The sequence below is a fragment of the Notechis scutatus genome, chromosome 1 (genome assembly GCF_049901735.1).
Source record: "Notechis scutatus isolate UNSWTSFEM ecotype Mainland chromosome 1, rNotScu1.2, whole genome shotgun sequence".
NCBI classification, from domain to species: Eukaryota; Metazoa; Chordata; class Lepidosauria; order Squamata; family Elapidae; genus Notechis; species Notechis scutatus.
The window spans coordinates 159862237-159886444 of NC_142009.1; the positions used below are offsets into that span (position 1 = coordinate 159862237).

The 24208-nt window shown below is 38.9% G+C and overlaps 1 protein-coding gene across 1 annotated transcript in view; it reads right to left on the reverse strand.

The window, feature by feature from the left end:
* Window positions 1-20845, reverse strand: part of TNFRSF21 (TNF receptor superfamily member 21) — a 37820-nt gene extending 16975 nt beyond the window's left edge. The window contains exons 1-4 of the mRNA XM_026679087.2: window positions 20265-20845; window positions 11564-12206; window positions 9992-10486; window positions 3342-3607 (exon numbers count right to left, since the gene is read on the reverse strand). Coding sequence (XP_026534872.1) covers window positions 3342-3607; window positions 9992-10486; window positions 11564-12206; window positions 20265-20339 — 1479 coding nt within the window. The 5' untranslated portion in view covers window positions 20340-20845. The remainder of the gene's footprint in view (window positions 1-3341; window positions 3608-9991; window positions 10487-11563; window positions 12207-20264) is intronic.
* Window positions 20846-24208: the final 3363 nt, after the last annotated feature.

Here is a 24208-nt window from a genome sequence, read left to right on the forward strand (position 1 = left end):
GATTACAAAATTATCTCAACTAAGAACTTCTTTTCTGAAAGTTTCTTTGTCAGGTCATGGCTCTTCATAAATTTGAGCAAAATAGGAGACAATTTTTTTGCAACCATGGTGACATTCAAGTTCTCTTCTAGTTCTGGTGTTTGACAGCTGCAGAGGTGGGAGCAGAGATATAATACTGAACTGTAGCAATTCAACAGGAAGGGGTACAGTAGAACACAAGCCATAATTAACTCACCCATGATTTCAGTAGTGACTTCTGTTTTCATTAATACCTCCTTTCAATAAAGTTCTACTTTTCAAGCCAAGAAATTGTGCTGAATTTATCATCTTGAATTTCTCTTTTTTTATTTCTGCTATTTCATTTGTTTCTGCTCTGAGCATTTCTTTAAAAAATTCAGTTGAAAGGACTATACTGCTGGGTATTTAAATCAAACAAAAGCAAAAATATAGGATAGTCATAAGGAACAGCACTGAATGGAGAATATTGAATGTTTCCATTGACATGGATAAATATACACGGTTGCATGATTAGTTTGCAGAATTTGGATATCAAGATTATGATCAAAAGGAGGTGTTTCTCTACACATTGGGCTCCTGCTTAAAAATGGACAGCTCCTTTTTCTCACTGGCTGTAACATGAATAAATATCCCAAGAACACATGATGGGATATAATGTCAGGACCTCATAACCCATCTGTATTTCAGTACAAAACAGTGAACTATTGATCTTTTCAGCTATTAGGAATGTGATTAATGTGCCTCATTTTGGACAATTGAATTGGCTGACCATTCTGATAACATTTTTGGCACTGTAACTGTTACAGATTGTTCTTTCATTCGTTCCATGGATTTGTGCTTTCACCAAAATCATTGTTCATGTTACAATTTTAGTATTTAGTATTTGAAGTATTTGTAAACTGTCCTGATTAAAAGTGTTTATTTTAGAGATGAAAATGAATTGTTTTTATCTTGGATATCTTATTTCTTGCCAAGAAGGGAATGATTTTTTGTAACTCTGCAGGATATCAGACAGCCATATGCCTTCCTTTATTATTGCCTTTGTGCAGAATGAGTTTTCAGAAGTTCAGTAACATTGAAACCAGTCACTTATACATGCTGACTGTACAGCTACTGAAAGCAAAATACGAGAGTTCAGTGATGAAAAATAGCTGACTTTAAACTGCTAAGGACTCAGGCAATGACTCCTGTAATCCATTGCTATTGTAAGAGAGGCTTAAAGCTCATTCGTTTTTAAACACTATCAAACTATGAAAATTGAAATGTTAGCCATGATTCTCCAGCAACCCAGGTGTATTTGCTCGGATACTATTCTCACCAGTACAGACCCATTTGTGCAAAGTGGGATACATTCCTGTCAAAACATTACATCCATTGTCAGTATTATTTCTTTATGGAGGAAAAAAAAGTGCTCCCTCTATATAATCACTATATTATCACTAGTTGTATCTCTGTCAAATCTTGCATTCTCCTTTTAGCTTTGCATCAAAATCACTTGAATTCTGCAATGAGTGTAATTACATACATTTATCCTCTCTTATTTTGCAGAACTTTTTTTCTGCTTTTGCTTGTTACAAAGATTTTTACATGGGAGGTTGAGCATTTGTCTTATTTTAGTCCTCTGACTTCTACAAAGTTCACATTGCTGGCATACTGATAGTACATCATTTAAATAAAACAATTAGGAATTTGCAACATTTTGGTAATGAAATGGGAGACTCTTATTGTACAAGTTTTAATTATAAACTACTGCATTCTGGAGAGTGCCAACATCTATTTCGGTATATAATATGATACGATCATTACTGTTACTGGTAGTATAATTATCAGTGGTGGTTATTTTATGAATGCAATGCTTGAGATAGGACCTGCTGCAATTAAACCTAGACTCTCCACCAGAGCAGGCACTTTAGCTACTTTTAGTGTACGGAGTCCACAATATTTTGCATGATTTGCATGAGCCTAGAAATATGTTTACAGGGTATAACATGGTGAGGCAAAGCCATTTATTATTTAAAACAAGGAACCAGAAACCATTCTTAGTGTGTAGATGGTGATAAGGTTACAGCTGAAAATTCTGCACTTTCAAGCTCTTCTAAAACAAATTTCAGATAACATACAATGATAAAGCAAAGCATCAAACTGTTTTGATACAGAGAAAAGAGGAAGAAAAAGGAAAGCGGAAGAGAAATTAAAACTCTGCCACAGTATTGAAAAAGAGTTGACGCCTCTGTCATTTGGACAAATGATCAAATATTTCCATGTTAGCCAACTCCTTGGTTACAACATTTTTTCAGTAAACAGAATCTCTTGAACAGAATGAGTTTTAAAACATAAAAAGCTCACTTTATGTATCAGCAAAAAAGGGTATAAATTAGGTAATGCAATGTTGGAAAGCACTTGTTGAAGGCATCAAGTTAGGCAATGTCTTACTCTTCTCCTGAATTGCAGAAAGAGAAGTCAGATTTGCTATAAGTATACCTTCATAATCCGGGAAAAAGCACTAAACATGAGGAAGCCCCACTTAACCCTTGACTTGCCAGTGATTTCCAGAGTATTTTAACCTGCTGCAGGGGTGGGAGCAGAGATATAATACTGAACTGTAGCAATGCAACAGGGAACACAAGCCATAATTGACTCACCCACGATTTCAATAATGACTTGTTTTCATTAATACCTCCTTTCAATAAAGTTCTACTTTTCAAGCCAAGAAATTGTGCTGAATTTATCATCTTGAATTTCTCTTTTTTTATTTCTGCTATTTCATTTGTTTCTGCTCTGAGCATTTCTTTAAAAAATTCAGTTGAAAGGACTATACTGCTGGGTATTTAAATCAAACAAAAGCAAAAATATAGGATAGTCATAAGGAACAGCACTGAATGGAGAATATTGAATGGAGAATATTGAATGGCATTAAGGTTCCACTGATGACTGCTGGAATTATTTCAGCTCCACCCATTTCACATATTGAATATAGAATGATGAACTGACACAAAAGATGGAAAACTGGGAGAAGGAAGCCTTGCTGCCTACAAAAAAACACCCTACAGTGTTGCCTTTCCACTTCTTCAGATTCCTTGCACTTTGGCTGACCTGGAGTCAATACTAAGATGTTTGGAAAAGACAATTGCTTGATTTCAAGAAAAACAAACATTGCCAGCAAGTATCTGTGTTGCTGTTCCCCCCACATTTATTCTTTAATAAGAGAGAGAGGATCACACCAGCAGAAGGAGCTACAATTGTGCTACAAAAGACTGTTCTGTAGCCCTGCCTCTAGATTAGTGTTCAATATTAATGCACGTAACTAGTAATATAGGTATTACCTGCGTTGCATCTTCCATCAAACCCCTGATCTTCTCCACCACATCTGTGCGTCTGTGCTGGCGGAGGGCACTGATCAGCTGGGCAAGGCTAGCTTCAGAGCCCCTGATAGTCCAGTGCTGTAAAGCGGCATAAGCCCTTTCATGATCTGCAGAATATCCATTGGCAAAAGCTGCCACCTCCCGCTCACTCGCGTTGCACAGGAACTGGTAGATATCTTTCCACTGGCTCCCAAGTTGGGCAGCTACCAATTTCAGAATATCAATGCCTGTTTAAGAGAAGAATTTTGGGTAAGGTGCAAAAAATACTAAATACAAGCTTATCACAAAGTTTTCTTTACCTTACAGTAGGGATGCTTGAAGAAAAAAAACCCACTAATACTGCTCTAAATTAGAAGACACTTTGCATTCCCACCCCCTACCTCCAGTATAGTTATTCTCTTCTAAAAATGCATGCAACATTGGCGATCTTATTTGATAGTCTTGCTAGAATGAATACAGATGATAATTTTCAAAGGCAATTTTTAAAAATGGAACTTGGGAGTTGCTTTTTCCAAAGCAATTTCAATTATGGTTTCACTTCTCTGGAAATCCTCATTCAACTATCATGATTTTGAAGGTTACATGTATTCACAAAATACATTCTAGTTGAGAAGAAAGGTGTTTTCATTTATTTGTAAATAATTTTACATAATTATTTATTTATTCTAATATCTGGAAAAGAGCAATGTAAGCAAATATAAAATACAATAAAATTGAAAGACTTTAATTACATCAAAGAATAGATTTTTAAAAAAATTAAAATGCCTGCACACATAAAAGCAGCTTATTTCATGCAAGTTAAAAGTAATGTAGCCAGCTGTCCAATAGATTCCAGAGTATTTTCACTAAAGTATTTTGAGTTCTTTGGATAATTGTCTGGTAATGCTAGCATGCAAAAAAAACTGAACTCTCAACAAGCCAATGAGATCTAAAAGTTAAATAATTGAGTTCCATCCTGGAATTTAACAATAAGACAAATAAAAGCAATGGAACCAAATATGATGGAGTAAGACGAAGATATTCAAATTCCTAAGTGGTTAAACAACAAATCTCAATCAATCATCCCTTAGCCCAATCTAATTGACAGGGTTGTTATTTAAGTTGTAACAAATTTAGCTAATTTATTTTAGAAGGAGGATATTCACATCATGCAATATTGAAAGCTGAGATAAAAATGTTGTAATAAAATTTATTAAAATTTAAAATGGCAGTGTGTGGTTCAGCAACCAATCTTCAAAATTCATGCAGATTTATTTCAAATTGTAACAACATGAAAGTCAAATTTTCAGCATTCTAATTTCAAGAGGTTTAATATGACTTGTGCTGAACAAATTTCATGCATTTTGTATATTATCTCCCTTAATCAAAAGCAGATTAAAATGATCTCCTTCATTATTATATTTATCATGTAAACAACCAGTATAATGCTTCATTGTGCCAAAAAGAAACTGCTTATGATACCAAATAAGAAAACAATGGTGGAAGCAATGGATATTATTAACAGAGTTATTGTATACAAGCAAAGTTTTTCCACTCACTGAATGGAATCAATGGAAGAGATTTCTTCTCAACATAAAGTCAAGCCTCACCCAAGATGAACTCAAAACTTAATTACTTGATGGACATGTAAATATAGTTTTCTTGGCAGCAAGATGGAAATGGTTTGCCATTTCCTTCTTAGGGGATTTCTTTTTCTCAGTGTACTCTATACAACATTGTGTTCTCAGACCCAAATTTTGCTTTGGATCACCGCCAGAGCTTTCTGAAGATTTTAAGAAGTTGGGGAGAAATGAGTCAAAATTCCACTTGTATAGTATTAGATGTTACTTCCACTTTGGTCCTGGCAATGGTACTATTTATACCCTTTTTTTGGTTTCGTTAGTAGAAAGGAATCTTAAATACTGTATGTCCATGAGACTCTAAGACTGAATTGAGTAAACCCTCAATTCCAGACAAGGTGATAAAAAAAATGGCAACCTTTAATTCCCTTTATCATTAAAGAAAACCTGCCTTTAGAGTTACATAATGACTATTCTACGGAAAAGATTAACTGTGAGATTTAGCCCCACCTTATACTCAAATCCAGCTGGGTGACCTTGGCCCAGTCACTCTCTCTCAGCCCTAGGAAGGAGGCAATGGCAAACAACTTCTGAAATCTTGCCAGGAAAACTGCAGACTCATACAGGCAGCCAAGAATCTACACTGACTCAAAGGCAAACATAAAACAAAATAAAATCCATTAACCCCTGTACTCAGTTAAAGACCCAATGTTGTGTGAATCAACCCTAGGTAAACTTTATCTGGGTTACAGATATCCAGATAATTATTACATGGCAGTGAAAAGAGTCAGCAAGACCACTCTTTATTGTCATCCAGCAATTACTTGGATTATCCTAGACTAGATTTGATAGCCAACATCTATCTAAAAAGCTGTCAGACTATCTTATTCAATGAGCGTGTTTTTTTTAACATCTTTAGTTTTCAATGAAACTTACCCAACTAAAGTGCAGATTTAAATCATGCAGGCTTATTTCATCCATTAGTGAAATTACCCAGAATTAAACCAGCAGAATGCCATTCATTTGGAATTGCAGACAAACTATCAGAAAGGACTAAGTTATTTGGAAAAAAAGAAGGGCATTCTCTGAAGTGATAGCCAGAGTGGAACAGTACTTGGAATTCAATAGGAGAGCACAAAGAAACCTAGTGCCCTGAACATATAATTCTTTTATATCTCTGATCCAAGTTGAGCTAGATAAAACTGCTGTGAATCTATGTTGCAAAGATTAAGCAGGATGAACAGTGTGAAGTATGTTCTTTATACTTGTCCTCCTATGATATAATAGTCAATGTATACGGTTTTACTACATTTCCATGGAGCGCTGAAGATGCAAACTGAAAATAGGTTTCCCATTCATTTCTAAAACAATACTCTACATACACTAAGAATCCACAAGTTTTGGCTGGCTCTGTGGCTTTCCAACGTGTTGTGGTAGCTACTAGCTCAATTCTTCCAAACTCCCCTTTGCATTGGATCATACTTTTGTGAAATTGTGCCTAAGCTCTTCTCAGCAATCTCTTGCAGCATGGATGGTATATCCCTTCCATCCAGCAATCGCTCTCTCATATAAATCCTGCTTATTTCCTTGGTTTCTGTCAGGTGACCTTAAAATTTAACTTTGTTCGTGGTCTTTGCAATAATTTCAATTCTAGAGTTCTGAGGAGCTGAACAATCTTGATATTTACTTTCGGTCCCATGCAGAAATTCCATTGCATTAAAGCCCAGAGCTTTATCAGCTTTTTCTTGATAAGTTCTTTAGGTTACTTAATTTCAGTCAAGCAAAGTTTGCTATGTTGTCACATGTTGCCAGATGTAAATCAAAATGCAAAAGATAGTGCTGGATATTCCAAGACTTTGGATTTTGCTTCTTAATAATTCAGGACTAAAATTATAAACCATTTAAAGTGCTCTTGCAACAAACCAGTGTGCATATATAAAGAAATTATACAAAGTGAGAAATCAACCTTTAAAAGGGTTGAGGATATATATTATTTTCAATTTGTGCCACCCTGAACTGACTCCAAAGAAAAATACTCATATTGGTAAAGGCTGCTGATTATTGCTCTTTCTCCTGTACTTATAGAATGTTAGAAAACGTCATGTATTTTATTAAAAAATAGCTTGCAGTTGAAAGATTTTCAGCAGATATTGCCTAAAAGCCAGCCATAGAAGTAGTCACTAAAATAGGACAGTTTTAACCTTCCTCTTTAAGCCAAAAGGAAAGATAGATTCACTGTTTATATTTGTGTGTTTAAGGTCAGCATTACTGACCTTAAGAAATAGAATGAATCTTCAGACACACAAATAATCTATAATCCTAACATTTACATTTATCTGTTTTCTTTCGCTGAAGCTCCTTGTTTAGGACAATTATCACGAAATCCTGCCTGTCATTGACAGAAACTAATTATGCTAAAGAATTTCTTTCTTCTACTGCTTCTCCTCAGCTCAGGAAGAAAAATAGGTTTCTCCTTTTCTTCACCTCTCCTCATCAACAACAATTTCCCAAGTGCTAAGTGAGAACCTGGCTGTGCTTTCTTTCCATTCTCATAGATCAGAATACTATCAAAACTTATTAAAATAAAGTGACAGAATAAGGAGTACACATTAATAAACTACGTACATTTACACAATCAAGAATGTGGTCACCACAGATTCCCAAGAAGCTACATGCTAGGGTAGGAGAAAGAAGCAAGTTGCTCCCTGTGATCTACTCAGGCTCTGATGCCAAATGCCATGTCTGGTAATCACAGCCTGAGCCAGAAGCTTACAGGCAGAATTGAGATAGCTACAAATAAATGCCAGGAAGTCTATATTAAAAAGCACTTTTAAGTAGCAGATTCTTGGGGGTATCTGAGGACTGATTTTCTCTCTGCATACAGCCCCCATTTCCCTAAACAAGAGAGCAAATGTTCAACCACAAAGGTATAAGTCTTATAAACAATACAGCATTTGACTAAATTGAAAATTGACCCCTATTGTTGTTCAGACCTTATATACCGAGGTATAGGTCATGGGATCACTTGCAGTTGCCCAATAGGGTATACAGTCTAGATAGACCATAAACACAAGGGAAGTTCACTGTGTGAAGGTTAACTATATGTCAGGGGTATCTTTGTGACATACATTTTCCTAAATATATATTTAAATTTCTTAAAACGGGAGGAACAAGGCATGATAGTTCACACAAAAGACCAAGAAAAGTCTTGTTCAAGAACACTGGCTAACATCAGGTCTCCACTGACTTGAAATGATTTTATTGATAAAAACAACAGTGAAAACAGATACAGTTTAAATAAACATGATCATATCAAACATGTGCTCTGGGTAGAATAAAAGATGGACTGAAAGGAAAGAGGGAAAAATGAGAATATGGGGGGAAATGCAAGCAAATAAAATACTTGAACTGAATTATGAACTGAGCTGAACCTAAGATCATCTGAAACAGAAATGGCAGTGGAAAAAAAGGAATCTAAAATATTTCTTCTTTTTTTAATAGTCTGCTTTAAAGAGCCTATGTAATAGTAGCAGAGTGGAACAGACTGACGCTTGAATTGATCCAAGTACACATGAGGTCATAAAAGATGCCAGTGTCCTTGAGATCATGAATTGTCGACAGGAGGACAGAACAGATTTAGGTTGTAATTGATCCAAGATTCAGCACAGAAGAGACTTAAATTGAAAAACAGAACTTACATTTACAACTTCTGTTGTGGCAAACCTTTCACTAAACAATAGTCTGAGGGGAGGAATTCTTAGCCCCTGTAGAAATGACCCAGATACTCTTTCAAATTCTTTATTTTCAGATAGGAAAACCCATCAGCTGCATATAGTCCACCAGCCTGCAGAGCACTTCTGACTGTCAGCAATCTGATTTTTGCTTGGTTTTTACCTTTTAAGCAAAAACACTTTCACCAAAATAACACTTCATCTTTGGAAGGTGGACTTCTGCTTAACTTTATTTCCCTAATTGGAAAAAGTTCCCTACTGTTGTTCTAAACCATTTATCAAAAATCAAATAAAGTTAGGGGAATGGCTTTAAAACAAAAAATTGCATATAGTAAAAAAGAAAACTGGCCCCTATAAAAGGTTTTAGTTTATCCATATCACAATGTTGAGGATCCCATGGTTGCATTTTCTGAAAAGAGATGTCAAGTGTCAATCAGAATGCAAATTCTGATCATTAAAACAGGCAAAAACACATAGTAAGATGCACATTCAAAGATGCTGATTTAAGAGGACCACTTTCTTTTAAATATTACCTCTCTGTTTCAGACAGACAGGAAAATCTGTTGAAATAAACAGTTTTAGTGCTGTCCTAAGTTGCTTGGGAAACTGATCTTTTATTAAGGCAGCGTAAGAGGATCTGCTGCCTGATGGAGGAAGTCACACTGAAATCATCTGTACGTCCCTTCCTAGTGCTGCTAGTCACCCTCTGGAGACTAGTATATAGCCAGACCCACAATACATAGCCCTGAGGAAGTCCAATATGATAGGTCTAAGGTAGCCAGACTTTTCAACAGTTGAACTCATTTTGGCCTCGTTTTGTCTTTTTGTTACTTTTACTCTATTGTTTTTATTTTAACCCTAGTACATAAGCCACCTAGAATTACTGTAGTCATTGAACATCATAGAAATTAATAAATAGCTGCATACCGACATAATTCCCATGCAGCATATATCTTCCTAAATGATTGCTGCAGTCTGCCTATTTGCAAAGTCATACATGTTATATAGTTTGGGACACTTTGAGGAGGACATTTGTGTTCTGTACAGAATACAGAGTATCTGTTATAATCTCTATCATGAATATAAAGCAATACATTTCATGTTAATCTGTATCACTATTTTGTAAGCTGCCCAGAGTTGCTTTGTGAGCTGGGCAGCATATAAATGTAACAAATAATTATGAAAAAGAAGGCCCGTGGTTCCTGAAATAATAAGCTTTTATGTCAGAATAAGAAGCTATGAGATTTGAGTGTTTTAAACTGGGATGGAGGTCTATTTTAGCTGTGAATGTACTTCTGTTTAAAGAACTATAACTACTCACCATTCCCATTGCAATAGTAGATCCATTTCTCCCGATGTTGGGTTGGGGTAGAAGATTTCTTCAAAACAGACTTTTCCACAATTGCACTGGGATCTTGCCTTGGTCCTTTTTTAAGAGTTCGTGAACTTTTGCGGACACTGCAAACAACAATAACCACAAGCACAAGCAGCAGTAGCAGGACAATCATCCATGGCAAATGTTCATTGATGTCAAAATGCTTATGCATAGCCTGTCTCGGGGGCCCTCTTTTAGGGGGTTTATATGGAATGCTGGATTTCACGTTGCCACTCATCTCCAGTGCTGGCTGTAAGTTAAGATTGGAAGGGGTTTGTTTGTGGTAATATAGCTGCTGGTGATGTATAGATTTAGAATAGTTCAAAGCTGCCACAATCTCATTCTTGGAGGTTTCATTGTATATGTCTGTTGGCTCCATCATGTCAGCATATGTGCTTGGGGGAGGAGTGGTGGTGAAGTTGGAAGAGGAAGCATTCACACCTGAAAAACACATATAATATTAAAAATGAATCAGAAAGCATAGACCCTATCTATCCATGGCTGGTGCTACCAATTATATTTAGAAGTCAACATGATCTAAAAGACTGGGAATTACAAGAGCTGAAATCCAGCCTGTCTGGAAAGCCCTTGTTGGGGAAGTCTGCTAAGAGCTATTAATACAGCTCTGACCAAAAAAGACCTCTAAGAGCACTTAATTTAGAAAGAAGTAACTGGTTCAAGGGTATACAATGAAGTGTCCTCCCTATTTGGCGGAGACGCCACTTTCTACAAGGAAGAAAAATGCTGATAGCTGATGAAGTCCCAAACATCTGGAAGCGTCAGGTTGTTTAGTTGTTTACTCCAAAGTAGCTCATGCTGTGAAATAGCCACGAAGAGGGTAGGTCTTGCAAAACATAGTTGCTGAGCATAGTTCTTAGGCTGCAAATCCTCACTTCATGAAAAACATTTTGCAATAGATGCTGATTTTAAGCCAAGTTTAATACTATAGTTTCAAATGAAATCAAAATACTAACAATGAAAGGTTTAGTAAAAGTAGTGGACTAGGATGCAGGTGTCACTATGTATTACATACAGTGTTTTAAACCATCAAGCAAGAAGACAAAACAATATACAAATTAATCAATTTTATTGTTGGAAAACGAAGAACTCACTTGGTATCTAATTACATATCTACGAAAGATCAAGTTTAAGAAATACAATTCTGCATCAGGTCAATAAAATGATGCAACTTAAAACTCCTTTATGTCTCTCTCTTTCACTACAGCATAGTTGGCCCCTCCACTTCCCCATTAGCCATATGCTGATCAAATTATTGCTGCCATAATGTGCTGTACTTGCCAGAGGGATTATGCTGAAGTTGAATCAGGCTAACCATTGAAGAGCTGTAAAAAAGGGGATCTAACATAATGTAGAAGCCCAACAGGCAACTTTTAGAGAAAGGAAGGGAACTCCAGACTGGAGCATTATCAGCTTTTATTACTTCAAAAGAAAGTTTCATATTCATCACATTATTTCCCATGTTCGAGCAGAGAATGCTTCCCAATGCTTTACACCTACCTTTGGTAAGAAAAGTAGCAGAAGAAACTTCGTAGTGCTTTTCATCTTCTTCTGGACTTGACAAAAGCCCAGCTACATTCTTGGAAATGGACTGCAATCCACAGATGTTGTCTGACATTTTTGTCCCTGGTTTTATTACCACCATGTTGAGTTGTGAACAGTTAGTAAAGGGTTTGCATTTCAGCACACTAGAAGGCACAGCAGAGAAAGTGTCACGAGGGCATGGTTTGCACCTGATGTCTTCAGTTTCAGTTCCTTTTTTCCTTAAACCCCATCCAATGGGGCATACTTTATAGGGGATACAGGTGTCTCCATGTAAAAATTTACCAGGTGGGCAGGAGCATTCACGGTCAGTCCGAGCAGTGCAAGGTGTCTTCTCAATCATTGACTGCTCACAGGGCTTCCTACATGAATGGCATTCTTCTATACCATTTTCGTGCTTTGTGAAGGTCCCATTAGCACAAGAGCTGCATTCTCTTAAGGTTATCGTGGTACAGTGCTTAGATACATAAGTTCCTGCAGGACACTTGTGGCAAGTCAGATGTGTGTTAGTGGCACGATCATGATGGGTGTATGTACTTATGGTGTTCTGTTCAGATGACAACTCAGACTGAGCATCCACAGTGCCCAGGAACATAAATCCCTGAAACACATACACAAATGCAAGTCAAATACATTTTGCAAGGCAAATTACAGTAAATAATTACAAATTACAGCTTTACTGACTTACTGAGTAAGTATAATCCAAATACATACTTAAATCTATGGTTTCATAGAAACTATTTGCCCTCTTATGGACACTTATTTCTTGGATTCTTGGAAGTCTTTTTGCCTTTCTCTTGATCTCAGCAAGTGAATTAAAATATGGGTTTCAGATTGAATTTCAGTGGTGAAATCTGACACATATATTCACATTTATTCACATTCACAAAACATACAGTAGTTTACAGATTCACTAGTTTCCAGATATATACATACAGATATAGACATACATTTCTGATGACAGAACCTTCAACCCTTCTCACAAAGCAGGATGATATAGGAAGGGACATTTCTTAAGAATCCATGTTTCAAAATGGGCAATCTTGGAGGAGATTCTGAACATAGCTTGCAGCTCAGATAGCTCATCTCCACTTGACACCTTTACAAAGCTACCACCCACTATTGACAACAGAAGTGTACACTTCAGTAAAAACAAGAAAGCTTGATGTAGAGAGGATGACCAATATATTTCTCTTTTTAAGACCTCAACTCACCTATTTGATTTTTTGCAAAGGAATTACAATAGAAGATTATGATTGACATGAGAGATGGTTTAATCTAGCTCCCAGGCAGCTCTGCCTTGTTTTCAAATCGACTTGATCAGTATTCAAATGCTCCATCTCATCCTATACATAAAGAGCCAATTCCAACTGCCCCTTGTTTTTGCAACAGTAAGATCTGCTAGCATCTAGTTGTTGTTGTTGTTGTTGTTCTGACTATATGAGAACTACTTCTCATAGTGTCAACCAATCTGCTATTTAATAGAATCCTTTCTAATCCCAAATACCAGGTCCACCCAAAACTCTGGCTCAGCTACAAACTTTGTAAGAGAGCAGATGTTTGATCACAACCTACTTATGGGTGCTTCTATTACCTCCTCAGTTCATTTCTTCTATTCCCAGTGAAATATTCCTACTGGTTGGTTTGCCAGAAATTGACATGTTCAAAATTGCAAACTATGCATTTCCCTCAACTTGTAGGGAGCTTCTCTTCTTTCTTTTCTTCTCTTGCAGAAGCAAACATCACATGCACACAAACGTTGTATTGGTTTTATCAAGAATCTTAAGGTTGGGGGTAATATCAGTCAATATCGATCAATCAGTACAAAATGAATGCCTCTTTACTGGGTAACATATAGGGAGAACAACAGCAAAAAAACTACTGGATTTACATACACATCATTTAGCAGCCACAGCTGGCATCCTCAATTCAGTCATTAAGCAAAGCAATTGCTAAGTCCACAACTGTGCTTAGGATCTTATTTCAGTTTTCCTTTGCTTTGCAAACCTGCAAAGATCATAATGGGAGGATTAGTCTCAAAGTTACTGTTTCATTACCATTGCAACTATAAATGGGCACTGTCTGAGGCAGTTGCTAAATGAGGACACTCTGCATTGTGTTAAGCATGATATATAAATATTGACACATTGTGGCTTATTTCTTTTAATAATTATGATTGGCTGTTGGCTTATACATTGTAAGTAAGAATGAGCATGATGTGTGAACAACCAGCATTTTCTGGTTATTCCTGATTTCCTCTCTACCCTAAACTTTCTAATCAATCTACAGCAACTCAAGACAAACAACTGGTTAAGACAAAGGAAAACCAAAGCAGGAATTATACAATCAGGCAATCATTAATCTGTGTATCTGTGGGACTCTGGCATGTTCATCAAAGCATAATTAAAACAATGGCTTAGCCTACAATGGCAATATCTGCACAGTATGCAATGCTAAAATCTGTGTTGACAAAAATCTGTTGAGCAAATCAGTTTATCATGATTCAGGCATATCAAGCTATGATTTATAATCAACAAATAACTTCACATTGCCTTTGTTGGCAAAATGTAAAATTAAGTTTCTTTCATGGAATGAATTTGCACATCAAGTTAAAATAAATCATAATTTGGGTGAAGTGTAAAGCATGAACCAAGCCAATCAACTCCTCACTATAAGAACCAGGACCATGACTGGCTATCACAAGGTAACAAGATTCCTAAAAATCCATGCCATCATTGACAATATAAAAAGTTAGAGCCATTACATATATAAAATAAACAAACAATGGGTAATAACTTAATTTTAATAGAATAATTTTTTACATTATGCTCAGGGGTTAGTGAGTAACATTCAAAAGACTGAAGATGCCAATATTTTCCAACTGTTAATTTCTTAAACATTTAAAATTTTTGACACTTGAAATTGTCTTGAAAAATAAGCTTTAAAATCAGTGAACACCTATTAATGTTTCTTAAGTTTTAAGGAAGTTTAATATTTGCTAATACTAGTTGGACTGCTTAGGTATGACTCAAAGAACTGAATGCTCCTTACCTTTTCGATGCTTAGATTTATTTTTAAGAAAGCACTGGAAATAGCTCAAAATAAGCTACTTTATTAACAAAAAAGTAATGTATTAGCGACAACTTATTAAATCTAGAGGGTAAAGACATTAAAGACAAAAGAGAAGGGAAAGCTAGCTGGGTAGATTAGTTGCTAACCAATAACTAGGTCAACAGTTAATGCATAGGAATAAAAATTAAGGGCAGCTGGCACTCTTTATTACTGGGGCAGTAGATTAATTCAGTGGCAGTCTGAGAAGTTCAAATCTGAATGAAACTATTAGCCTTGTGTTAGTATTAAAAACATATATGATGTATTATATTCAAAGGTGATAGTATAGCATTCTTGTGTTTAAGACTGAGGCAACAATACTTGCAGAGCATTTCAATTCACAGGGACCAGTTGATTGTACTGAGTACCAGGTCTGGTCTCTTCGAATATTTTATACTCTCTTAACTAGTTCACCCACTTACTGGGAAGGGAGGAATATACTTCTATTGAAAATATCAGTGGTTTATGCTGTTTAATATTAGATATGCATAAAATGTATAATAGCAACAGAAATGTATAATAACAACATAAATTACAGTACTGTTTTTCTTAAAACTTATTTTTGTTATTAATTTATTCCCTTGGGGTTGTATTGTTATGATATGATATGAAATGGCTACGTCATCCAAATTTCATAAAAAAGAAACTGAAGTACAGAAATAGCAGACTTCTCCTTCCTGCTCATTCACGAAGATGCTTGCAGATCAGATTTCTAGGCTGTACATTCTGGTTATTATAAATATGGAGGAAGTTACATTTTTCAGGCTAATAATCAGTTGTTGTTTTCCATTTACCTGATTAGAAGTTTTATCTTCAAAGTCTAAGTAGAAAGCTCTTTTGACACTCTTCCATCAATTGTACACACACACACATACACGTGTGCCAAAATTACATGTACAGATTAGGTGAAACCTGATTTAATAGCAGTAACTGTGAGTGGGATCTTGGAGTCTTAGTGGACAACCAGCTAAATATAAGCCAGCAGTGTGCAGTGGCAGCCAAAAAAGCCAATGCAATCCTAAGTTGCAATCGATACAATCGAAATCAAGTGAGGTTCTAATACCACTCTATAAAACCTTAGTAAGACCACACCTGGAGTTCTGCCTCCAGTTTTGGTCACCACACTATAAAAAAAGATATTGAGACTCTAGAAAAAATGCACAGAAGAGCAAACAGGATGATTTAGGAGGCTAAAACATAACAGTTGGGCACGGCTAGTCTACTGAAGACAAGGACCAGGGGTGACAATCTATTTTCCAAGGCACCCAAAGTCCAGATAAGGAACAATGGATGGAAACTGGTCAAGGAGAGATTCAACCTAGAAATAAGGAGAGATTTTCCTTATTTTCATCTTCATTCACGAGAGATTTTCTGACAATGAGAACAATCAATTGGTGGAACAGCTTGCCTTTGGAAATTGTGGGTGCTTTACCACTGGAGGCTTTCAAGAAGAGACTGGACAGCTGATTCTCAGAAATGGAATAGGGTCTCCTGCTTGAGCAGAGACTTGGACTAGATGACCTATAACCATGATGGCGAACCTATGGCATACGTGCCAGAGGTGGCATGCAGAGCCCTCTCTGTGAGCATGCAGGCCATTACCCCAGCTCAGCTCTGCTGTACATGTGCACATGCCTCCCGCCGGCCAGCTGGTCTTTGGGTCTCTGCCATGCATGCGGGGGGGCATGTGGGGGGCAAGGGGCAAATGTGGGGTGGGACACATGCACGGGGGATGCACGTGTAATGCATTTTGGGGATGCGCATGCATTTTGGGTACTCAGTGCCGAAAAGGTTAGCCATCACTGACCTATAAAGTCCCTTCCAATTCTGTAAACTGGAATTGTTTCAAGTGATGTAGGCATTAAAAAGCTCTCCTTCTAATCTGATACATATACAGATTGAAAGAAGTAGTGAAGTATAGGTAGGCTTTATTTAGGAAATGCCAAATTTTGTGACTGTTGGCAATTATGACAGTGATGAAAAAGCAACTATGACCAAGTCTCACATTTACAACTCTAAAATCTGTATAGCTAAGGAAAGTTGTACAGATCATAATTACAGTCATGATTTCATTTAGTGAGCACTCCACTTAACAACCAAGTGGCCAGCTCTAATTATGATCATTAAATGAATGTTATCTATATTATAAAAGCACGTGCAAAGACATAACAGAAAATGCAAGTGTAATTCTGACTATAGACAGTAAAGGCTGGGGAAGGATATATTAGCATGTAAAAAAATATTATTTATAAAAGGCAGTAAGTGAATCCTAAACCTAATCCTGAGAATTTCATAATCTAATCTGGGTCAAAATTGGTCCAAACTGAGGGGCCTTCCTGGAAGTGGTCTTGCTGGAACCCTCAGCATTCATGTCTATAAAAGAAGCTCTTTCAGATTAGATTAACAGAGTTGGAAGTTATATTCTAGGTCATCTAGTCTCCCAAGCGGGAGACCCTACACCATTTCTGACAGATGGCAGTCCAATCTCTTCTTGAAAGCCTCCAGTGATGAAGCTCCCACAACTTCCAAGGGCAAGCTGTTCCATTGGTTGATTGTTCTTACTGTCAGAAAGTTTCCAGGTTAAATTTCTCCTTGTTCAGTTTCCATCCATTATTCCTTGTCTGGCTTGATCCCTTCCTCTCTGGGGCATCCCCTCAAATAGAGAACATGGTTCCCTTTAACTGAATTATTATCATTTTAAAAAAATCATTATTCTCAAAGCACCAGTCACTCCTTGAGGAAGCAAAGAAGTAAGCTTTCAACTGATATTGTTGAAGCACCCTTGGCTATAACAATAATCTCAAAAGATTAACACTGCACCAAACCCCAAATGCTAGCCAAATTCAGCTGTTATAAAGGGAATCAAATTCACAAGGCCTCCAAATGAAAAACAAACTTCATGTTGTCCTTGAAAAATGCTGAATGTACAGCACCATAGCAACAGTACAGTTCGCATCCAAGTAGCTATGCAACTGTACCAACCTTTGTGAATCTCCTGAGGTCCAGTGGAAAAATTCCCACTGACAACACAGAAGAGGAGAAATATGTCATTATCACCTTAATCATATAGTTCTCCTACAGACAATATGAGGATCACTTTACCATTGTTCAGAGATAAGAAAGGAGCCAAAGGATCCTACTCTTTTCTCCCATTATGTCATTATTAACTTGAACAATCCTTGTGCAGGCATAGACCAGGCTGAAACATTTTGTTAATCTGGTTTGCCCATTTTTGTTTCAGCTTCCAAATGCAAAACCTCTGGTCCCAGCACACATCATGCCTTCTAGAGCCTTGGCTATGGCTTCAGATCCCTTTTCTGAATTTGCTACCAAATTGTGATTTTGAATATCACAGAAAGATGAAACCAATGCACGCTAAGCAATCAAATTATCTGACTCCTAATCAATTAAACTTAAATCTTCCCAGGCCTTTCCCATATTTTGAAGTGAGGTTTTCTGCCAGCCACTCAAAAATTGTCTTCCTCCAGCCTCAAGTGTTATATAAGAATCCTATCAAGAAATCAAACTGTGATTTACAAAAAATAACAAATGAATTTGTTAAACTACCCCTCTCTTCCTAAAGAACTCGTTATAGCTTTGCATTATGTTTGAAATAAGTTTTGGCATTTTAGACCAGTACTGGGAAAACATTCCTGCATCTAGCAGACAACAAAATGTCCAGGTTCTAAATGGCCTCTAAGGAGCCTGGTAACTGAAAACAGCAATTTCCTATGTGCCAGATGTTGCAACAGTATCAATGCTGTTAAAGAGGGCTAAGTAAGACTTCAACAATTGTTTTGTAACACTCTTCCAAACGCTTCAATTTAAATTAACTCAATGTCATTATGAAATGCAAGATGAGAAACTGTAGGCAACATAGTATCTTGCATCAGAGAGTCTACTGAGAGATCTGAACAAGACCATTCGCACACCCGCAGTGTCTTAAAGATGATGGATAGAAAACTGCAGGTAAATATCTGTATGACTTCTATATGGCGCTTTTGTACTGGTATTTTGTACTTAATATTCTTCACGACAGCAAATCCTTACTGCCGTGAAGGTCATTATGTCTTGCTATAGTCAATTTCAGAGGATTGCTCAAGAATAAAACAGAAACAGGCAAATTTCACTTTTGCCTCCCTTGAAGACAGCAAATATAAATGTAATAAATAAAATGAAGAAAAGCAGCATATTGGTGCAGCAAGAATACATTCAAATTCTCAATGCTTTGTTTATCAGGTATTTGACAGCACGATCTAGAACACTGCTACTAATTCATTTTTAACGGAAAACAGCATTGGAATCAAAGAGGAACAAAATAGCAGCAGCTCAGTCCCTTCCAACAATAATAGGCCAAAAACTGAACAACAACGCACTTGTCCACCCCGTGTCTCCTGATGGCAACAAAGCAACAGTGGCTGTGGCAGAACCATTCTTTTCATAACCTCAGCTCTTCACTCTTTTTCCCTCAGGGTGGATGTCCTGAGACACACCAGAAGAGAGCATTTGCAAAGCCACTGTTATAAACCATGATATGTGGAAAGCATGAAATAATCTCTGGTTCAGGACTACAGTTTGGTTCAAAGATGCACTGGGGTTTCCCACGTTGGACACCTGAGAGTTGAGAGAACTCTTCTATTACAATCTTCCTCTCCTCCAGTTCTCCCATTAGCCATCTCTCTCTAAGCCAGGGATGGGGATGTTTTCCCTAAAGGCGTGAAGGCAGCCTATGGAAACGTCTCCCTAGCTGCCAGGAAAAGGAGACACTGTCTATCCTGGACAAATATAAGCTTTCCAACCCCCCTTCCCAGCCTGAAGGGAGGAAGTGAGCAGTTCCCAGTTGGCCAAGGGGTGATTCATAGGTTTCCCTGCTGCAGTGGCACCGATCCATGACTTAGCAAATTGAAACCTCTCTCTCCCCACCAGTCTGGTGGCCGGAGCCCTTTGGCAGATGGAAGTCATGAGATCCTGGAGGCATCTTCGCCCACGAACTTTGGAAGGAAGCCCAACCCAAGGGCCAACCCCCTGCCTTTTCCTAGCTTTCGGAACATGTGGGATGAGCAGCCGGCTTTGTGAGGCTTCCCCGCGCCAGCCTTCCCCTTGGATAAACGACTTGCCCTCTCTCTTGTTTTGAAGGCCACTTGAGGTTAACCGCCAAAACAAAAACAAAACAACGCCTCCGATCGTGAGGGCAGCTTATGACTGGAGTCGCCTCCTCAGGTCCGGCCGGCAGGCTCAAAAGGCTTCCGAAGCAAAGGCGGCTGGCTCGCTTCTCCATACCGGGAGGTGGGGGCGGGGGAGCCGGCGCGTTTCATTTTCGGAGCACGGACCGCTCGAGTCAAAGATGGTTGGATGGTTCAGGGCGCAGCTCCCCGAGCAACAGCATTGCGGAGGGACTCCGCTCCCCGGCTCCTTCCCTTCCCTCCCCCCGCTTCTTCCCCCTCGCCGTCCCCCACACACCATCTACCCCTCTACCGCAATAGGGAAACTCCCGAGGCGCTCCGGTTTCTTCCTTTCTCTCGCCCGCATCCCTGAGGCGGTGACTCACCAGGAGAAGGCTGGAGACCAACGCGGCTCCTCGGGTGGCCTTGCGGAAGGCGGCGGCGGCGGCGGCAACCCCCATGGCCGGCGCTGGGTGCGGGGAAAGATGCTTTCTGGGCGGGCAGAGGCCGTTACGAAGCCATGGAGGCCGAGAGCTGAGAAGGGCGCGCCTTGCCCACCGCCGGAAGAGCTGCCCATCTAGCAGCCCCGCTGCCCCATGGCCGGGCAGGGGATGGGCAAGGGAAGGCTCGGGGAAGGGCAGGGCGGGGAAGGAAAAAGGGCTGGCGGGGCTTTACCAAAGGGCAGCCCCCCGGCCACGAGGGAAGGCTGGCCGCACCGGGCTCCGGGGCCAGCCGTGCAGCTCCTCGGCGGTAGGAGCCGAACGACACAGGAGGAGGACTGCGCTCAGCAGGAGAAGCGGCCGGCTTCCCATAGCGACTGGGGTCGGCGGGAGACCCCTACTCCCACCTACCTCACTCCTCAGCCTGTTTCGAATGGCCAGAAGGGCGGGGAAACGTCTGCGCCTAAAGGCAGCCGGTGGGCGGGAAGAGAGGCGGCGAGAGCGCACATGGGCCGAGAAGGAGGGGCGGGCCTTTCTTTTGTTACATCATCTTTTCAGAAAGACTGCCCGGCCCTGTCCTGCCCAGCCCAGCCCAAACCAGTCCCGCGCAAAATCCTTTCGTCGGACTCGAAACGACTGGAAGAGGAGGAATGGACTTCATCTCCTTTTCCAGACTAGGGTCTTGCCTCAGCTCGTCCCTAAAGGGGCTTTGGGTCAGATGCGATTAGCACGATTCTACAGGGACAGGAATCGGGCGCCCGGGCTCTCTCCCAGGTGTATTAGATTTGGGGGACACTCTATACATTAGCCTTGTATGGTAAGGATGGGACGTCATCTTAATTTTGGGCGGCAAAACAGGCTGTATGTTAGACTGCAGTTTCCATCTTCCTTGACAAGCGAGCTAAGCTGGCTAGAGTTGATCACAAGTGAATCATTCTTGAGAGAGCCCACGGCTGTTCCAGAACCATGGACAGTCCTCGGTCTGTCTGGTCGGTCTGTCAGAGTGTGTGAGTCTGTATGTATCAGGGGGAGTCTGTTTGTGCCCAGGTGTTTGCCTGGCTTGTGGTGTGGAGATTTTTTTGTTGGAGAATGCAGGCTTCCAGATAATTGACAGTCTGGTGGAGTCATCTCTTCTATTCATGCTTTCAGTCTTTTTTCAATCTCTATGGCTTCTCTGATAATTCTGTGGCTGGGGTTTTCTTTTGTGGCTAGGGTTTTGGTGCCATTGAAGTCGATGCTATGACCTGTTGCTTCCATGTGTTGGACTAGTGAGGAAGTGTGTTCCAGTTTTTTTACTGCATTTTTGTGTTCATCCAGGCGGATACTTATTCTTCCATTGGTCTGTCCAATGTATGTGGCAGGGCATGATGCACAGGGGACTTCATATATGCCTTGGTTTTCCAGGTCAATTTTATCTTTGGGATTTCTAAGAATGGCTGCTATTTTTCTGTCTTGATGTGATGCCTGTGCAGTATTTTACTGATTTTGTCTGTAGTACCTCTTATGTAGGGCAGGACAGCTGTTCCACAGGTCTGTTCATCTTCTAGGTCTCCATTATGTCTCAGTGTGTTTTTGTGGATCAAGCCGGTGATTTTGCTTTTGTGGAAGCCGTTGGCTGTCAGTACTTTAGTCAGGATGCATAGTTCAGTCTTTATGTGTGTCTTTTCTGCCAGGCGTTTGGTTCTGGCAATTGGTGTTTTGGCCACGGAGTTTATCTGTGCTGGGTGGTGGTGGGATTGGGTGTTGAGGTAGCGGTTGGTGTGTGTTTTCTTCTGGTATATGGTGTGTCCTAGTGTGCCACCTGTTTTTTTGTAGATTAGTACATCTAGGAATGGTAGTTGTTTGTTTGTTTCCGTTTCCATGGTGAATTTGATTTTTGAGTGTGTGCTGTTTAGGTGTGTTAGGAAATTGTTTAGGTTTTCTTTTCCATGGGGCCAAATAACAAATGTGTCATCGATGTATCTTAACCATAGTTTGGGTTTGTGGGTGGCATTGGCTAGGGCTCTGGATTCGAATTTGAATCCAGAGAATTCGAATCCAGAGAACAAAACAAAAACACACTGAGACATAATGGAGACCTAGAAGATGAACAGACCTATGGAACAGCTGTCCTGCCCTACCTAAGAGGTACTACAGACAAAATCAGTAAGATGAGATTCTGCCGAAACGTTGCTACAACTTTAAAAGCACAACTATAATGACGTGGGAAAATACCCGAACAAAGCTGAATACCATACATACATACATACATACATACATACATACAAAATTGTACAAAATTGTACAAAAGGGTTTCACACAATTGAGAAAGAAAGGTCTATAATAATTCTCTCCTATGCACTGAAAATGCATAGATATGACATATGATAAAGATCTATGCAGAGAGATCTATGCAGGGAAAGATACACGTGCAAATTTCCTTATATAAGTGTTGAACTGCCACCACTCATAGGAGCATATGTTAACATGTTTCATCCACCATTGCAGCACATCGAATAATCTCAATGTGAATGTCAAGATATGAACCTGTCCACTTAATCCAAATGGAACCCTACCTGTGATTAATAAAAATACACCTTCAGGAAACACATAAAAGATCTACTAGTCTAGTCTATATATTGCACTGAACTGTATGGTAGCCCATTTGGCTTTTGATATTGTGTGATTCTGCCAATTATAGCTCTTTCAGCAATATAAAGATTAAGGTAGCGGCTCTCAAAGTGTGAATGGCAGGTTGAGAGTTCAGGTAGCAGCAGATGCTTATCTCCTAGGGCACAAAGAATTTTGTATGGTATCAGGAAGGGCATCTGGACAGTAAATGCTTAGATTGATCCAATCACCTCAACTCTACCCTGAATTAAGGAATTACAGGGTCATAAAAAGGGAGCTTTTATAGTGGTTCTCAAAGTGTGGTCTGGGGTTTTCCAAAACCCCATTCAGCAGGTCAGCAGTATCAAATAAATACTTTAGAATTTTAAAATATTTTTGCAATTTTAATTTCTAATGCAGTGAATATCAATAAATACATACTGCATAAAGCAAAGTGCTTTGGGTTCCTCAATCATTTTTAAGAATGTAAAAGGGTCCTTAGATCACAATGTTTGTTTGAGAACCTCTGGGTTAGAAAATCAGAATTTAACTCTTTAGTGTTTTCATCATCTTCAAAATTATAAAAGTAAAATAAATGGAAAATTTCATATCTACCCACAGTTGGGGAACCATTCAGAGCTTATTCTCTAATCATCCTGTGACCATTCAGAAGAAATCAAAACTGCATATCTAGGCAGTGAAACTGATTTCCATCTATATATTATAAAACTCTCATCATGACCTTTACCTGGACAACAACAATTTTTGAACCAAAAGAGCTAACATACAAAATGCATCTAAAACCTGGGGGAATGAGATTTGGGGAAGTTGTGGCTGTTCTAGTACTCACATATGAAAGCAAATATAAGCGTCTCAGGATAATGTTGCAGGATTCAATCTGAGTAGGTCACCGGAAGCAAAATTTAAGTCTTCCAAGCTTTTGGACTTGTGCTGGAGCCCATTTTCAGGAAACTCCTTTCTCCCCAGTATTCAGTTCCAGGTAGTTTAGATGCTTCACAGAGTGATGAAAGAATATTGTTCGTTCAATGCTGTGAGTGAAGGAGCTACCACTACTCATTTCCCAACACAAGTCCTTAACTGAACTCTCTGAATTATCATCACATAAACTGAATTGAAGATAGCCTCTCCCATTATTTTAATGAGTAACTTGGATCTTCCAAGGTTGTAATGGAACACAGGTGATAGTGGGAAAAGGTCACAAGAATCTTATTCTAACAAAGATAAACATTGATTCATTCAAAAATGACCTTGTCATGATTCCAAGAATTAAGCTCAATTTA